Genomic DNA, 19114 nt, shown 5'->3' on the forward strand with positions numbered 1-19114 from the left:
CTAGTGACCCTGTGATGTCATGTTCCAAAGGGAATAGTGTCCCTCATAAACAGAACCTGGACAGACCTGGATAGCCGTCGCCACGGCAACCCCTCATGGTTATTGCTGGTGCTTGATAAGGTGTTCCTTCCTGGTGCAGTAGACAATACCTGCTCTCTGGGCTACTCGGAGGGACTGGAATCAGGAAATCCATAGCACTAATCATAAGCCATAAACTTTATCTCTTCCACATGTCAAATATTAACTTCAGGCTCCAACATCAGCAGCACAATGCCCTCTTTCCACAGACAGATCAACACACTCGAAGAGTGGAGGGCAGCGACCACTCCCTCTGGTGCCCCCATGGTTCAAATAAATGTGTTGAAGTGCCCCCAAAAGTGTCCGATTGGCTGGCCTTTACATTCTGTGTCACTTCAAACAATAAGGTGGGGATCACATTAGCCAGCGGCAAACAGCAGGTTTTCAATTGTTCTCTATGGTTCGACAGCGGAACGGTGGCAACGTTGACGTTGAACTTTCATAGCTCAACGCGAGCATATTCAATAGAGTCCCGAAGCCATGACAAACCGCTTGTGTTGCTTAGGAACGAGACAAAACTTATTATGGTCTGAGCGTTGCGTTAAGTTTGCCGCTGCCGCTTGCCGCAGGCTGATGTGATCCCCGCCTAAGCCCTCTATGCTGCCCCTACATGAGAGTGTTCCAAAGGGTGTCATTTCCAGTAGAAAATGCAGTGGAATGCATAGCCTACCTATAAATTGTAATACATGTGAGAAAGAAGTGCCAATGTGCTCCTCTAGTGGATAAAATGTGATGCAGTGAAGTATCCCGGCTTTTGTCTGGACTCGGGACACGCAACTCAAAATCGGGAATATCCCGTTTAAACTGGGACGTCTGGTCACCCTATTCTGTGGCTAGTTGAATAACTTGCCTTTCCAGATTAAATGTCCAAACTGGTTAAAAAAGGCATGTGAACAGTCTCGAAAATAAGGGTAGCTTCCTTACCTATAGCGTCGTTGAAAGTTTGCACGTTCTTTTAAACACACATCTTTTTTTCTCTCGCTCTCTCAGAGGTAGCCTGCCGAGCATTTCCTTTAATCTGCCTGCTTGTGCCTCGACATCACCCAAAATACTTGATTGCATTGCATACTCCACATTTTTAGATACATTTTCATGTACCACATCAGCATTTTTGTACAGTGAATCTTTTGTAAATTGCTTTACAATTACTGTCGGGCCCTCCTTGGCCGCCTTTGTTATTGCCCAGCTTGCCTCATCTTGCAGCCATTCACTCCTCGTCTTCATTAACATTCCTGGTAGAATTCTCAATTTGTTTGGCCTCTACAGTATGTTTCCAGTTACATACTCTGTCTGTTCTTGGTCTTGGATTTTGAGAAATAATTTTCTAAAATGCGACTTATAGTCCGGTGCGACTTATATATGTTTTTCCCTCTTCATGATGCATTTTTTGACTGATGCGACTTATACTCCGGAGCAACTTATAGTCTGGAAAATACAGTATACCAATATAACAATGTGTCAAGCATTGTTTTACAAATTTTGCCCTTTTTTGCCCAATTTACTGTGCTATGAAGGTCATGTTTGCTTGCCAGCAGAGTTATGAAGTTCACTGTATTCACGTAGTGCGGCAGTTATATTCTTCCTGAATTTCAAAACACATAGCCTTTTAGCCTTTTAAAGGTGAACTATGCAGATTTTAGCTTAATACGCAGGTTTTTTAGCTTAATTTACCTTCACTTCACAGCTTCGGAGTCATTGGAATGGTTATATGACTTTTTTCGGGTTGAATGGTGGCCGCCTCGCTTCCCCCTAGCACTTGTGAGCGGAAAAACCACCCTTACAACTTTGGGCCAGCGGCCTCAGTGTCAGGAAGTATTACGAGTGTAACGGATTGCTTTACTGCATTTAAATACACATACATGCCAGGCAACAGCTAGAACAAGGTAGTGATGGAGTTTCTCAGACATTCGTCATGACAGAGCCAGCGAAAAAGAAGCAAAAACCGAGAAAACAGTGAGGAAATTGCCAATACTGTGTAGTTTCTCTTTAAATCCCATTCAGCCTTATAAACACATAACCTTTGAGCCTTTTAGCCTACCTTCATCTATTGTCTGTCCAATTCTAAAACACGTAGCCTTTTAGACTACCTTCAGGCTATTGTCTGTCCAATTTTCTTGCAGTCAATATTGGCATTTGTTGGCATTTTTGAATTTAGGACAGTCTATGCCAAAAAAATCCTAAATGTATTTCATAATGTTTCTATAATACCACAAATCCCAAAAGTCATGCCAAACAGAGACAAGATAGAAATTCAGGGTTAAGAAGTTTCTGTAATGAGGCCCCAGATAGTTAAGTCCACATCTGAAGTACTTGTCTCTGCTTCAAAGTAGAAAATCCCCCCAAAAAATGTTGAAGGGGGTCTTGATTAGTATAAGTATTAAGTATATATACTCTTTTGATCCCGTGAGGGAAATTTGGTCTCTGCATTTATCCCAATCTGTGAATTAGTGAAACACACACAGCACACAGTGTACACACAGTGAGGTGATGCACACACTAATCCCAGTGCAGTGAGCTGCCTGAATCAACAGCGGCGCTCGGGGAGCAGTGAGTTTAGGTGCCTTGCTCAAGGGCACTTCAGCCATGCCTACTGGTCGGGGTTCGAACCGGCAACCCTCCAGTTACAGGTCCGAAGTGCTAACCAGTAGGCCACGGCTGCCCAAGTAAGCCACGGCTGCCCAACAGTCAGAAGGATTTGAGTGTGATAAAAAAAGTATATGTTGTAGGCTACCTAACTACAGAGGGACTGGACTGATTCTGCATTGAATACCAGTTGGAGAAGGGTGATGTTTCCACATAGCACATCATCAGTGAGCACACAGAAACAGAAAGAAGTCCTTGTGGCTGTTTCCAAAGGCATTTAGTCAGTCCCAAAGTTCACAAAGCTGAATTCATTACATTGTTTCATCAAACTCTACAATCTACAGGACTCACAACTCTACAAATGTGTCTTCTACCTGTTAGTTATCAATAGTATGTCTTTGACAACATGTGTAAAATATATACATAAATATAAACATTTAAAAATATATTTATATTTTTTTTGTTGATTGTTGTTGCAATGTATAGTTCAAGTGTTCAATCTTTGGTGGCTTCGCATGATACACAGGTTGGGTTAAACCTCACAAACGTAATTTCCGAAAGCAGTAATACATACACACAGCGTCCAAACACTAACGTATTAGTCCTCTGAGAGGCCATGACCTGATACACTGCTCGGATGAGAAGCGCACACTGCATGTTTTCACTGTGCTGTTGTCCCACATGTACAGACTCTTGTGTCGAGGACTGTAGGAGAGCATGGCCAGAACGCCCCCTGCTGGCCGCAGGACCAGCTGCACCCGAATAGGCTTTCTCTCCAGCAGGTCGAATGCAAAGGTGATGCCCCTGTCCTCAGGGTCGGTCATATAGAGCACTCCGTGGGCGATAAAGGCGTTGCCTGCCAAGTGTCTTGAGTAGGAGGTGTTTATGGGGGTGAGGGCGGAAAACCACTGCTGCTCAATCCGGCTCACCATGATGGTGTCATCAACACTGGACGCAAAGATCAGCCATAGGCCAACCTCATCCACAGCAAACTTGAAGTAGGTCTTGGAGTTATGGAAGAGATACGACAGCTCATGGAAAAGGGCTCCCTCCATTGCCAGCGTCTGTAACTTCCTGGTCCGAAGATCAAACCTGAGCATTGAAACGGTAAATCATCTGAAGGAGGAATGATGGCTGATCTAAATACATCTACTGTATTAGTAGGGTCTGAAGATGTTGTAAAACCCAATGAGATACACACTGACTTATCCCAATTTCAACATATATTTGGTTGTCAAGTGTGTACCTGGCAGCCTGTAGTAGGCACCAGGCAGCCTCTAAAGCATACCTGGCAGCCTCTAAAGCATACCTGGCAGTCCTGTGGATGCCGGCGATGTGGAAGTAGAGGGAGCCGTTGTGAACCACATGTCCACAGCCCTGGTAGAACTTCCTGACATCAAACACCCTGCTGTGGATCCTCCTGCTGAAGTGTTCCATGCTCTCGTACTCCTCCAGCATCCGGCCTGCGAGATGAGAGGGAACGTTAAGCACCGTCACCAGACAGAGAGGGAACGTTAAAGCACCGTCACGCGTCACCACACAGAGAGGGAATGTTAAAGCACCGTCATGCGTCACCACACAGAGAGGGAACGTTAAAGCACCGTCATGCGTCACCACACAGAGAGGGAACGTTAAGCACCGTCACCAGACAGAGAGGAAACGTTAAGCACCGTCACCACACAGAGAGGGAACGTTATAGCAACACCAAAGCACTTTTCCTCTGTCGCACGCACGCTATTTGTTTATCCAGCACCAGCTTTGCAAATAACAATGTCCACAGACAAGGTAGAGTATGTTACATGATTTTATGAAAGTATGACATATTGCGACATCAGAAGCCTGTGAAATTTTGTAGTTTCTTATGTCTCATTCCATCGAACTACAGATCCGCTACCCGATCTGGCAAACTTACATAGTGCGGTTATAGCCGATAGAGGGCCGCAAAGCGAATGCAGAAGTGCTGTTCACCCTGTTACGAGTTGATGAACCACTGAAATGATTTTGGAAACATTATTTTAAGGTACAAAAAACTCTTTGGTGTTGCTTTAAGCACCGTCACCAGACAGAGCATGCAACATGCATCTCTATGAAATCTCTGGCCCAGAGTACATGCAGTGTGCATATATGAAATCTCTGGCTCAGCGGACATGTAAGTATGTATATCTATGACATCTCTGGCTCAGAGGGCATGCAGTGTGCATATATGAAATCTCTGGCCCAGAGTACATGCAGTGTGCATATATGAAATCTCTGGCCCACAGTACATGCAGTCTGCATTAAATCTCTGGCTCAGAGTACATGCAGTGTGCATATATGAAATCTGTGGCCCAGAGAACATGCAGTGTGTGCATATATAAAACCTCTGGCTCAGGGCATTGGGAATGGACGTGCTGGAGGAGGGAGGGTACCGGAGAAGTGTTCTGCCACCCAAAGGCGTGCGTCCCCCCGCTGGGCTGCATCCACCAGCAGACTCCCGTAGGTGTTCTGAGTGGCCGAAACGTTCGTCTGGCAGGAGATCACTTTGATCACACACTCTGGACCAAAGAGAAGCACAAACCATATGAGGACACACATGTCAGCAGGATGAGGAAAGCGTGGATGTGTCTATACATTGGGGTGGTTGGATGTGTCTGTACATGGGGGTGGTTAGATGTGTATGTACATGGGAGTGGTTGGATGTGTCTGTACTTGAGGGTGGTTGGATGTGTCTGTACATTGGGGTGGTTGGATGTGTCTGTACAACATGGGAGTGGTTGGATGTGTCTGTACATTGGGGTGGTTGGATGTGTCTGTACATGGGGGTGGTTAGATGTGTCTGTACATGGGAGTGGTTGGATGTGTCTGTACATGGGGGTGGTTGGATGTGTCTGTACATGGGGGTAGATGAATGTGTCTATACATGGGTACATGGGAGTAGTTGGATGTGTCTGTGCATGGGGGTGGTTGGATGTGTCTGTGCATGGGGGTGGTTGGATGTGTCTGTACATGGGAGTGGTTGGATGTGTCTGTACAGCATGGGAGTGGTTGGATGTGTCTGTACAGCATGGGAGTGGTTGGATGTGTCTGTACATGGGGGTGGTTGGATGTGTCTGTGCATGGGGGTGGTTGGATGTGTCTGTACATGGGAGTGGTTGGATGTGTCTGTACAGCATGGGAGTGGTTGGCTATCCAGCAGACCTGTTCCCTTCTTGGTCTTCTTTTTGGCACCTCCGAAGAGCACAGGCTTGTCCGTTTGGATTTCGTCTCGGGGGAAGGCAGTGGATAAACCTGCAAGACATCCCAGCATGAAGCATTGTTATTTATACACACACACACAAACATACACTTCCTTCTAGAGTAAACACCACTGGCAGGGCCTCCTTCTAGAGTAAACACCACTGGTAGGGCGTCCTACTAGAGTACATACCACTGGCCTCCTACTAGAGTAAACACCACTGGCCTCCTACTAGAGTAAACACCACTGGCAGGGCCTCCTACTAGAGTAAACACCACTTGCCTCATACTAGAGTAAACACCACTGGCCTGCTACTATAGTAAACACCACTGGCAGGGCCTCCTACTAGAGTAAACACCACTGGTAGGGCCTCCTACTAGAGTAAACACCACTGGCCTCATACTAGAGTAAACACCACTGGTAGGGCCTCCTACTAGAGTAAACACCACTGGCCTCCTACTACAGTAAACACCACTGGCCTCCTACTCGAGAAAAACACCACTGGCCTCCTACTACAGTAAACACCACTGGTAGGGCGTCCTAGTCAAGTAAACACCACTGGCCTCATCCTAGAGTAAACACCACTGGCCTGCTACTAGAGTAAACACCACTGGTAGGGCGTCCTAGTCAAGTAAACACCACTAAGTCTAATAGTCTGTTGTGGTATGGGTGTGATATTCTTACCTGTATCCTGCTGTGGTGTAGGTCGGATATTCCGCTGTGGCGTAGGTCTGATAGTCTCAGTTTCTGCCTGAGTTGGTGAGCCTTGCGTTGAACCAGAGAAAAGGATGGCTGAGGAGAGGAATAAAACAGTCTGGTCCTTTTAGTCAAACACACAACCTACAAAAGCATTAGTGTAGGCCTGTACCGAAATAAACTCTGCAGGTGTTACTGTTAGTACCTGGTGTCTCTGAAGTACTGTCCCCTCTCACGATTTTTTCTCCTCGGGTGTCTGTAGACCAGCCTAAAGAGAAGAGGAAATATGAAACCGTGTACATGTGAAAGCAAAGTAAAACAAAACAAGAGCTCAAATACCTACACAAGAGAGAGAAAGGAATATTCCCAGGAGATTCCTGTAGCTTCATCAGTATTATAAAACTCCAGCCAGTCTCACATATAAACAGCCTAAACCCCTCATGTTCCCTATTAGTGGATGTACACTCTAACGTTTGGAGGTCACTCAGCTGAAGATATAAATTATGTTTGCAGTCAGCTGAATGATTCTGTTCATAAAGGGATGCACTAGCTGCCTCCATGGGGGAAACTGACCTTGCTGAACACTACCTGCCTCTAACACGACCCTCCTGAACACTACCTATAAGTATAAGTATATATACTCTTTTGATCCCGTGAGGGAAATTTGGTCTCTTTGCATTTATCCCAATCCGTGAATTAGTGAAACACACACAGCACACAGTGAACACACAGTGAGGTGAAGCACACACTAATCCCGGCGTAGTGAGCTGCCTGCATCAACAGCGGTGCTCGGGGAGCAGTGAGGAGTTAGGTGCCTTGCTCAAGAGCACTTCAGCCGTGCCTACTGGTCGGGGTTCAAACCGGCAACCCTCCAGTTACAGGTCCGAAGTGCTAATCAGTAGGCCACGGCTGCCCCCACTACCTGCCTCTAACATGACCCTGCGGAACACTACCTGCCTCTAACATGACCCTGCGGAACACTACCTGGCTCTAACCCGACCCTGCTACTCTGCTGAACACTACCCTGCTGAACACTACCTGCCTCTAACACAGAGAGGCCATGGGGAAACAACCCTACTGAACACCAGTGTGTGAGTAATGAATTGAGTTTAAGAATAAAGCACCTGCATTCTCCAGCATGTTGTGGAAAAACTCCACCACCATCTGTGGAAGCAGGCCACCTACAAGGTACATTGCAGAAACAGAGGACAACATGTAATTAATGGCCGGCCCTTGAAGCGGGCCTACTCCCCACACACAGGAATACAGACGAGCCTACTCCGAACACACAGGTACACAGGTGAGCCTATTCTGAACACACAGGAAGACAGACAAGCCTACTCTGAACAGGAACACAGACGAGCCTACTCTGAACAGGAACACAGGTGAGCCTACTCCGAACACACAGGTACACAGGTGAGCCTACTCCGAACACACAGGTACACAGGTGAGCCTACTCTGAACACACAGGTACACAAGTGAGCCTACTCTGAACACACAGGAAGACAGACAAGCCTACTCTGAACAGGAACACAGATGAGCCCACTCCAAACACACAGAAACACAGACAGGCTACTCCTAACACACAGGAACACAGGTGAGCCTACTCCGAACACACGGAAACACAGGTGAGCCTACAGGAACACAAGCCCCTGACCATTCCCCCATGACTGTCTTTCTCTTAAGCACCTGGTGATGCTGATGGGATCTCCTTTAAAGGTGGAAAAACTGCCTCGGTCACATCATTTCCTGGGCCGTCCGTGGGGGGCGCTAAAGAGGGAAATCAGGCAGATAAAAAATTATAAATCCTTCACTTTCAGGAGCAAAGCAAAGTCAATGTCAAACCACATTTATTAATAGTAGTAATATACCTTTATTTCGTTTCTCGGAAAGTTCATTGAGGGAATCCCTCATTTAAAATGAAGCCGAGATTATATGGTCACAATACAAAATAAATATATAATACTACATAATAGAGGAAGAGCAGGGCACGTTAAAATACATGAATAATATGAATTGAAAGAAAAAATATATACAAAAAATTTAATAAACAAACAACAATTCCGACTGCAAGGTCCCAAGTTGAAACAATAGGCTAATGGTCCCAAATGTAAGGATGTTTCAGAAAGCCACACAGCTAACAACATAGACAACGAGTGGCAGACAGAGCGACATGTCACTTATGCTACCAAAGACTGTTTTTGAGCCATATTGTTGCAAAGCTCATATGATGATACGTCTTTCTACAAAATGGTTTGTCTTCTATATCACTAAGTTATTCAATAGGCTAAACATATAGCCTTACATCAAAGCTTTAGGCTTAAGTCTTTTCGATCAGCTACAGGCAACGAGTGGCAGACAGAGTGTGATGTCACTTACAGGAGATTGTTGAGTCACATCGATGCAAATTTTATACGATGATGCATCATTCCACAAAATGGTTTGTCTTCTCCATCAGGAAGTTATTGAATAAGCTTAACAATAAACATATAGCCTTACTCAAAACAGCTGTTAGGCTTATGTCATTTTGATCTGTAAAAATGCCATATGCAGCCATGCCTAAATTAATTATAATATATATAATAATAATAATATTATAATATAATATTCAGTATTCATTATTGAATGATAGGCTGGAATGATGTTTTTCCCTATCATCCTATTTTTAAAGCAGGCCTACCTGTAGGCATGTAATTGGGTTTTCTACAGGAATAGGTTTGAATGGGCACTGAAGTAGATTCAGAGTTCAGTCCGGACATGGAGAACATTCGCCTGGGTGTTCCCATGCTGCTTTGCGCGCGATTTGATTCACGCTGCTAAGGCAGCCTGGAGACCATGGAGCAAATTTTCGCCTGAGATAGGGAACCAATCACAGAACAGGGGGGAAAGCAAGACGATGATGAGCTATGCACAGACGCATTTGATAGACATCCGTGGCACCCAATAAACGGATCTGGGCATTTTTTTCAAATACGAGAAAATGTCATTGAGAAGTGGTGGCGCTAGCCAGGCTAGGAGAACATTCCATGTTAAAAGATCATTTAGCCTTCTTGACATGTATGATGGTAGAGAACATACAACACCTTTAAAAAATAAATCAGCCTGGTCAGGTAGGGGCCAGCTCTCCTCTGTAGCATTCTTGACATGTATGATGGTAGAGAACATACAACACCTTTAAAAAATAAATAAGTGCCTATGCATGTTCCTCTTATCAGCCAAGGAAGACCAGCCTTCTCTCTCATACAGGGCTGTGGTGGGTCCTGTAACTATCTCCAGAAATTAAATGGAGTGGTATACAGTGTCCAGAGCCATCACCATAACACAAAAACAGCTTCAACAATCCTCTTCCTAATACTCATGGGGAGACTTGAAAGAAACCTATTTTTTTGTCTTTCTTGTGTTTCTTTGAATCAGAAAAAAAATGAAAATATGAGAAAATATTTCAAAAGAAGCACTGTTAGATCTTTGAAGAGTTTGAGTGACATTGTGGGGGTTAAAATAGATTAATATGGGAGAGTGTGTAGGGAATGTGTGTAGGGGTCAGGGTTTTAACAAAGATACAAGACAAATCCCCATGATACTCCACACAATAATACTTACAATAATTAAATACCCAGCAGGGTTCAAATGTGTTCAGATAAAACACCTGTGATTTACTGTTAATTACCTGTTTTCAGTAAAGGCATTTCCACTGGACTTTCTCTGACTGTTTCTTGAAAACCATCATTTCTGTTGACAGCTATTCAGGCATCGAACAAATAAACAACAATATAATTAATGTGAACATAGAATATACAGTATAAATAAATAACAATATAATTAATGTGAACATAGAATATACAGTATAGACACATGTGCTTGACATAAGTAAATAAGAAGTGTGTGACCCTTTACTACCTTGTCTTTGAGACGGTACTTTACTACCTTGTGTTTGAGACAGTACTTTACTATCTTGTGTTTGAGACAGTACTTTACTACCTTGTGTTTGAGACGATACTGTATTAAAATCATACCTGTCAACACAGCTTTCCAAAAACAGGAGATTTTTTTTTTGGGGTCAGTGTTTATACCGGATCAGTGTTTGCATATTTAATACGTTTCATACACGTGTGCATTTCGGTCGTTGCTTTTACCTTAACTTATGTATCCACCAGCTGCCTGCCTGCAGCCTACTTCCAAAACTCCAAAGCTGCTTGCTTTCAAATTTGGTTCCGAGGACACAAGTTCAGTGTATCAACAACACTCAATAACAGTTTATGTGATGTGTTAATCAATTAAATTCCCAACAATTTCACAACAGCTACTGGAGTATTCAACCAGCCCGCTTGCTTACAACGAGACTCAGGCTGTGCAGTCGGCACCCGCTTCCTTATTTGGGTTTTGGGTTGCCAGGTTTTAGCCTATGACAAAACGGTTGAAATTGAAACTAAGTGATCGTGTTTGTGTAGGGTGTATTTCATACACAATCTGGCAACCTGGGAGATGTCAGACTAATAGAAAAAATGCATGGATCAATGATTTTAAAATGAAGTTTGATAGCCATGCAAATTACGGGAGTTTTTCGGGAGAAATAGCAAAACGGGAGGGTGCCGGGAGATGACCTTGAGATACGGGAGAACCCGGGAAAAACGGGAGTGTTGACAGGTATGATTAAAATAGCCTCTTTAATGAGATCTTTTCCTGGTAGACTACAGTTGTTGACCAAGCTCAGATAAGCAAAGGAGACCCCACCACTAAACCACTACACCACTAAACCACTACACCACAACACCATTAAACCACTACACCATTACACCACTACACCATTAAACCACTACACCACTACACCATTAAACCACTACACCATTAAACCATTAAACCACTACACCACTAAACCATTAAACCACTACACCATTAAAACACTAAACTAATACACCACTACATCACTACACCACTACATCACTACACCATTAGACCAGTACACCATTAAACCATTAAACCACTACACCAAACCACTACACCATTAAACCACTACACCACTAAACCATTAAACCACTACACCACTAAACCACTACACCATTAAACCACTACACTACTAAATCACTATACCGCTAAACCACTACACCACTAAACCACTACACCATTAAACCGCTAAAACACTACACCGCTAAACCACTACACCATTAAACCACTACACCATTAAATCACTACACCACTAAAGCACTACACCATTAAACCACTACACCACTAAACCACTACACCACTACACCATTAAACCACTACACCACTACACCATTAAACCACTACACCACTACATTACTAAACCACTACACCACTAAAACACTACACCGCTAAACCACTACACCACTAAACCACTACACCATTAAACCACTAAACCATTAAACCACTACACCACTACACCATTAAACCACTACACTACTAAATCACTATACCGCTAAACCACTACACCACTAAACCACTACACCATTAAATCACTACATCATTAAACCACTACACTACTAAACCACTACACCACTAAACCACTACACCATTAAACCACTAAAACACTACACCGCTAAAAAACTACACCATTAAACCACTACACCATTAAATCACTACACCACTAAAGCACTACACCATTAAACCACTACACCACTAAACCACTACACCACTACACCACTACACCATTAAACCACTACATTACTAAACCACTACACCACTAAAACACTACACCGCTAAACCACTACACCACTAAACCACTACACCATTAAACCACTAAACCATTAAACCATTAAACCACTACACCACTACACCATTAAACCACTACACCACTAAACTACTCCAGCTCTTGGCATTTCAGACTCCCAGTGGAGTGAGTGGCAGAAGCTGCAGCAAGAGTAAGCGATCAGAAGTACCTGAGATGTCCACAGCAGTTGCTTCATCGGCTTGCTGTGTTGTTTGGAACCCTGTTCTTGTTCCTGAGTCCTTTTCTGGGCCAGCTGTGGAGGACAAGTCTGTGTGGAAACAGAGTTAACTTGGTCTCCATCCATCCAGCTGTGAACCACAGGGACTAACATTGGTAAAAGGTGTGCATTACCGGCACTATCCACTGGGGTCTCAGACACCTTCTCCATGGATGTCCCCTTCAGAGCCTCTTCTACTGGGGTGGGAGAAGGCCCGACTGCAGTGAGAACAATAAACATATCAGTGACAACGGCAGGAAATCAGAGGAAAGAAGTTCAATACTCTCATTTGTAGTTATGTTATTGTATTTAGATTACAAATGTTCTACAATATATTTAGTAGTTCAGAGTCTGTTCTGTTGTCAGACCGTTAGACTACCTGATTGCACTGTAGGCATTTCTTCAAGAGTGTCTGATGCTGTTTGTGGTCTTGGGTCTGTTGTAAGCAGGTCTGTGAATGAGAACATTCATTCACCAAATAATCATTAAGAAATGGATGCTACCACTTGAACTCATGCATAATTCTCAATGTTAATTCTAGATTATCACTATAATTATGCATTATCACTATAAAGACTATGCATTGGGAAATACACACACACATGACTAAACTTTGGGATGACATACCTGGTTTCTGCAGAGGTGTCTCTTGAGTTTGTATCAAAGCCTCGTCAGTCACTGTGTGGGATAGTGGGATGGATGCAGCCCTGACTAAACAGACCAATCACAGTCACATGGTTAATCACACAGTCACTTTCCGCAGGGTTAACTAGATCCTGCAGGACTACTCAAATGTGAACAGCACGAGGCACCTGGGACGATGGACAAATTCTCCTCAGCAGGCGTGGTGGTAGCATCTTTAGAGGTCATAGTCCCAGCAGATGTAGCGGTAGCATCTTTAGAGGACGCAGTCCCAGCCGACGTAGCAGTAGCATCTTTAGGGGTTGAAGTCCCAGGTCCCTGCATGGTGCCAGGCCCTGGGGAGACTGAGGTTCCTGAGGAAGTCAGGGGGTTAGTCCAGAGCTTACCAACCACCCAGAACGGGCATAACAGACACATTCACAATTTCAGCATGAAACCCATGCCAACCTGTTTCCTTCAGGGGAAATTCTTCAGGAACTTTCCGGATGGCCTCTGTCTGTAACCCAGCTTCTGAGAAAGTGGGTATAGGCCATGCTAACAAATCAGAGAAGAAGTTTATTAATCATCCTTCCCTCTGCACCGGGGGTCTTCTGCCATGAGGACATTTAGTTAAGATTGAACTACTGAGTGAGGTGAAGGTTAGTTAAGGCTGAGCTTTTAATGTGGTGAATGTAGTTAAAGCTGAATTTAAAGATGTAAGGTTTAGTTCAGGCTGATCTATACCCCCAGATTGGGACAGCAGGACCTCCTCCTCACTGCTGGTCTGGTTGGTCGGGGATCCGGGTGGTCCAGGAGGTCCAGGAGGTCCGGGTAAACCTGGAGGTCCGATGGGGCCTGGGGGACCTGCAGGCAAAATGCAAATTTTCATGTCAGGTCAGAGGAGATCAGTGTTTTAGTGCCCTCTCAGAGAACATCACTTGAGAGATCACATCTGATATAGAGCAGTGCTTTAGTGCCCTCTCAGGGGAACATCACTGGAGGGATCACATCTGTGGGAGTTGTGCTGTGTGTGTGTGGTTGGGTGGCAGAGCAGGGATTCAGTGGCTTACCCTCTAAGAAAACCTCGTTGGAGAAATTGCCCTTCCGACTGGGTGACCCTGGCTCTCCCCGCTCGCCTTTCTCGCCCCTCTCTCCTCTCTCTCCAGGGGGACCTGGGCACATGAGGAACACACATTCTCAGCTCTGCCAGTCAACCTCATAACTGCCCTGATTAATTGCCCCTCAGCATATCTGCCCCAGTCTACATTATAACTGCCCTGATTAATTACTCCTCAGCATATCTGCCCCAGTCTACCCCATAACTGGCCTGATTAATTGCCCCTGGGCCTATCTGCCCCACTCCACCCCATAACTGGCCTGATTAATTGCCCCTGGTCTTACCCCGTCTCCCTCTCCTGCCCTGCTCTCCAGCATCTCCCTTCTGGCCAGGAAGTCCAGGCGCTCCATCTCGCCCTGCAGGACCTGTCAAACACAACGGGCTTCAAACACCACGTACACTGCCTCTTATACCACACACATCTCTTCACACTCCACACACACTGCTTCAACACACCACAGGGTTTGATCACACTCCACACACACTACTTCAACACACCACAGGGTCTGATCACACACTAGACACACCTGAGCAGAAAAGTCAGAGCACCATCACACACACGATCAGAACAGCATCTCACACACACGATTAGTCAGAACACCATTACACACACGATCAGAACAGCATCACACACACGATTAGTCAGAACACCATTACACACACGATCAGAACAGCATCACACACACGACCAGAACACCATCACACACACGATCAGAACACCATCACACACACAATCAGAACAGCATCAGAGAAAAATGAACAGCATCAGAGAAAGATAAACATCGTAAATGTGTGTTTTGTGTTGTTTTCTTTTACCAGGAAGTCCAGGTGGGCCTGTCAAAAAAGAAAAAAAAATATTGATTGTAATACCTGCTGAAAATATATTTTATTATAATTTCAATATATAAAATTATATATTTAGGGTTATGGTGTAATTAGCCCAGCTATTTAAAATGAGTTAAACATAGCTGTGAAAGTAACACTGAGATGTTTTAATTCTCCCTTTGATGTGCAGGATACACAGTAATAAGGGTTGATGAGTGATTGGGCCTCACCCACCACAGGGGAAATGGCTCTGTCTCAACTTGCTGCTGTAGGGAGGGAGTTTTCTAAGATTCCTGTTACACACCTCACACACCTCTACATTTTATCAGATGTAATTATCAGTAGGGTGGGGTAGGTTAATAGAGCAGGGATTAATCCAGTGACCTTCCTACCTAGGATACACTTTTACTCATTACACACACACTGAATTGAACACTGAACATATACAGTAAACCTGTCATAAATAACACTGAACCCAACACTGATATGAACCTAACACTGACATGCACCTAGCAGGCACCTATGGACCCTTTCAAGAGAGTTCCATTATCAGCATCATAGTTGGCCCCACAAGACTTCCTTTTTAACATTCCATATGTTATCTTAATGCAGAGGAAGTAGATTGGGGCCCAAATAGAACGTTCAAGCATTGTTTTTGTTTTTATTGATGAAAGGGTCTATAAGAGTTTTTTTTTATTTTCACATAATGTTTCCAAAATCATTTTAACCTCATAAAATGACACTTCCATTGTCTTAGTGGGCCCTCTGTAGGCTATTACCAACCTAATAACTTTGTTGGTAGGAAGGTTGGTAGGTTGGTAGGAACTCCCCCCACCGTAAACCCCGCACCACCGCCCCACACACACACACACATTCGAAATGGAAAAGCTGCTATGCTACAGGAATTTGGAGATATCTTTCTACAAGACTGCTGTCGGTGCACTCCTTCTATATTTTATCGTTATGTCTATACTTTGTAGCAAAAGGAAAAACGTATTTTTAGATAATTTATTATTGTGCTTCTCAACTGTATGGAGATCCCAAGAGCAAATCTTCTTTAGTGCTGCTTTAATTTAAAGAAGTTTGCTAGATTGGGACCTGGTAAGGAGGAAAAAACTCCCCACAGCCCAGTGTGTCAGTACCTGTCAAACAAATGCCTCTGGAGCTGTTGCACAGATCAGAGAAGACCTTCGTCTGAGGAAAACAACAGGACATGGTTATGCTTCTCACATTAAATGGGCTTCAGGCTATACAAGATGCAGCAGCTAGAGTTCATGAAAACAGAAAGAGCGATCACACCCATCTGATAGTTAGGTCACCACACTGGCTTCCAGTATATCACACAATCAGCAATCTCAGCGTGAATTAACTATTTATTAACTACTTAACTTAATTAAGTACCTCAGGTTAGCTTTAGTAGAACACGCCTGATAGACCTCAGATTACTGGTGAAGAATATGTTAGCGATACCTACTGTCAGCGTTTAACAAATAAACATTTGATAATAATAAACTTCAGTTTCAAATCTGCACATAAGACTCAACTGTTCTTTTTTTTACTTTTTAATAGTTATCAGATTTGGGGCAGGCGTGGCCTACTGGTTAGCAGTTCGGACCTGTAACCGGAGGGTTGACCAGTAGGCACGGCTGAAGTGCCCTTGAGCAAGGCACCTAACCCCTCACTGCTCCCTGAGCGCCGCTGTTGATGCAGGCAGCTCACTGCGCTGGGATTAGTGTGTGCTTCACCTCACTGTGTGTACACTGTGTGCTGTGTCTGTTTCACTAATTCACAGATTGGGATAAATGCAGAGACCAAATTTCCCTCACAGGATCAAAAGAGTATACTTATACTTATACTTAGATGCAGAGGATCCTCTCTCTCTCTCTCTCTGGGGGACTTTAGTTTAGAGTCCTGCAGGCTTCCCTCTGTTGGTCTCAGGGGAGGGTTAGAGGAACCTCTCTACAGTCACGCTTCACTGCACACAGCACATCCACAAAAACACCCGCATCCGACAGAGGAGGTCCTCCTCCTCCCCTCCCTTAAGCCTTTACACTCACACACACACACACATACACTCCAAACATGTTTGTTTTGGCAGCACTGGGACTGCTGTGGTGTGGGTTCTGGATATCTCTGCATCAGAGATCAGAGTGTTTCACGTTTCATTAATGCCGCGAGGCCTTCTGTTCTTCATGATGAATACGAGGTTCTCCTCGCCTGTGCTCTAATGTGTGAACTAAAGCACACAGAAACACACAGAGGGGAAGCAGCAGAAGCAGGTGGGTGAGCAGCACACTGAGGGGTCTGACTGGGTTAGGGGTGTTGCTGGGTTAGGGGTCTGACTGGGTTAGGGGTCTGACTAGGTTAGGGGTCCTACTGGGTTAGGGGACTGACTGGGTTAGTGGGTCCTACTGAGAGGTCTGACTGGGTTAGGGGTATGACTGGGTTAGGGGTCTGACTGAGGGGTCCTACTGGGTTAGGGGTCTGACTGGGTTAGGGGGTCCTACTGGGTTAGGGGGTCTGACTGAGGGGTGCTGCTGGGTTAGGGGTCTGACTGAGGGGTGCTGCTGGGTTAGGGGTCTGACTGAGGGGTGCTGCTGGGTTAGGGGTCCTACTGGGTTAGGGGTGCTGCTGGGTTAGGGGGTCCTACTGAGGGGTGCTGCTGGGTTAGGGGTCTGACTGAGGGGTCTGGACTGAGGGCTGCTGATGAGGCTTACCGGGATCATGGAGTAGGTCACCATCATCATGGCATCTTGATCGGCTGGCCAGTGTCCATGGGCGTGTTGACCCTGCTGCCCGCTGTGGCTCCTTTTGCCCCGGCTGCGCTGCTCCTGCCCTCCTTGCCCCAGCAGGGCCCTGAGCTGCCCTCCTGGGGTCCCGTCCGAGGGGCTGATCCCGGCGGCGGTGCGTAACTCCAGCAGGCGGCTGTCTGTGTGGTCCAGGCGTGCGGAGAGATCGGCCATTCGCGGCAGCAGCAGCAGCAGCAGCACTGTGGAGTTGATCAGGGTGAGGATGCACGTGCCCAAAAGCACACCGGGCAGAACCCAGCGCAGTGTCCCTGCAGAGCACTCCTCCCTCATGATGGGGTCAGGTCTGACTGCCCGATGATCGTCCTGCGTGGGCCACAGCTGAGAGAGGGCAGCACGTGTGAAGCGGCAGGCAGTCGTGAGCAGTACTGAGGCTGCACAGATGAACACAAGCCTGTAAATGTCGTCTTTGTTCTGACTTGCAGAGCAGTGGGTTGCGTAACTCAGCCTTCTGGAAAACAGATTGTGGCAGCCGCTTGTTGATGCACGGTGTTGGTGTCTGTGGTTTAACTGTTGCACTTCTGCCCTGTCTGTGCCTGATAAGTCACACAGCGAAAACCAAACAAGGAAAACAGGAAACAGCAGAGAACATGATACAAAATAAATATGAAACGAAGTTACACTTATGATAAAATAAAGACTAGATTGCAGTCAGTCTAGCAAAGACTAGCAGTATGAAATGAGACTTTGAGAATGAAATGAGGCTGTCTGTAAGAAGGTGGAAATTAAAAAACTAAAACGGGGTGAGGTGGGGGGTTGAGAATGGCACAATCAAGAAAGCCAAGCTTTCCCTTTTTAATCTTTCCACTTTAACGTTGTTCATTTATTTTACCTTTCACTTTCATTATGTTTTAAAGGTACATTTATTTTACTGTTGTGCCTTACTGGTCATTTTACATCTGTAATGTCTATTTCTATATATGTTGTTTATGGTAGCATTTTGTATTGCGATCTAAAAAAATGATTGATTGGATTGTAATGTACTTTCTACTGTAAAGAAGAAAAATATTTCAACTATGTGGAGACCTGTGAGTCCTGATTCTACATGTTAATAGCACACTTAAGTATTCACCCTTCAGTATTCACACAGCTGTCACCTGGCAGGTCACTACGGTAACATCAGCACTGTGAAAAGACATTCACACGTAGAAGATCAATAACGCTGCAGATTACACTAACAGTGCGGTTTATGAGGTAGCATCTGCAGCTGTGACACAGAACCACTTCTCAG

At 45.0% G+C, this 19114-nt stretch overlaps 1 protein-coding gene across 2 annotated transcripts; it reads right to left on the reverse strand.

Moving 5' to 3' along the window:
• Positions 1–2919: 2919 nt before the first annotated feature.
• Positions 2920–18269, reverse strand: LOC125302874 (gliomedin-like). Of its 2 annotated transcripts, XM_048256197.1 has the most exons (21): positions 17794–18269; positions 16219–16270; positions 15068–15085; positions 14536–14616; positions 14205–14306; positions 13879–13998; positions 13603–13689; positions 13326–13508; positions 13141–13224; positions 12893–12964; positions 12648–12731; positions 12466–12564; positions 10239–10310; positions 8261–8341; positions 7696–7752; positions 6777–6839; positions 6560–6667; positions 5839–5928; positions 5070–5195; positions 3971–4124; positions 2920–3753 (listed from the first exon to the last, which is right to left on the reverse strand). In XM_048256197.1, exons 1-21 carry the CDS (start codon positions 18154–18156, stop codon positions 3252–3254), a joined length of 2598 nt encoding a protein of 865 aa, XP_048112154.1. In that variant the 5' UTR covers positions 18157–18269; the 3' UTR covers positions 2920–3251. The 2 variants fall into 2 exon arrangements, with proteins under 2 accessions (XP_048112154.1, XP_048112155.1); XM_048256198.1 differs by lacking the exon at positions 7696–7752.
• Between the last annotated feature and the right edge of the window lie 845 nt (positions 18270–19114).

The sequence above is a fragment of the Alosa alosa genome, chromosome 11 (assembly GCF_017589495.1).
Source record: "Alosa alosa isolate M-15738 ecotype Scorff River chromosome 11, AALO_Geno_1.1, whole genome shotgun sequence".
NCBI lineage: Eukaryota > Metazoa > Chordata > Actinopteri > Clupeiformes > Clupeidae > Alosa > Alosa alosa.

What these genes read in the sequence shown, in the direction of transcription:
- LOC125302874 (XM_048256197.1), bottom strand. Translation starts at nt 18,156, where the DNA reads ATGAGGGAGGAGTGCTCTGCAGGGACACTGCGCTGGGTTCTGCCCGGT. An exon ending in ATTTCCCCTGAAGGAAACAG is followed by an intron (nt 13,509 to 13,602) that starts GTTGGCATGGGT and finishes TGACTTCCTCAG; the next exon opens with GAACCTCAGTCTCCCCAGGG. An exon ending in GGTGGCAGAACACTTCTCCG is followed by an intron (nt 4,125 to 5,069) that starts GTACCCTCCCTC and finishes CTCATCTCGCAG; the next exon opens with GCCGGATGCTGGAGGAGTAC.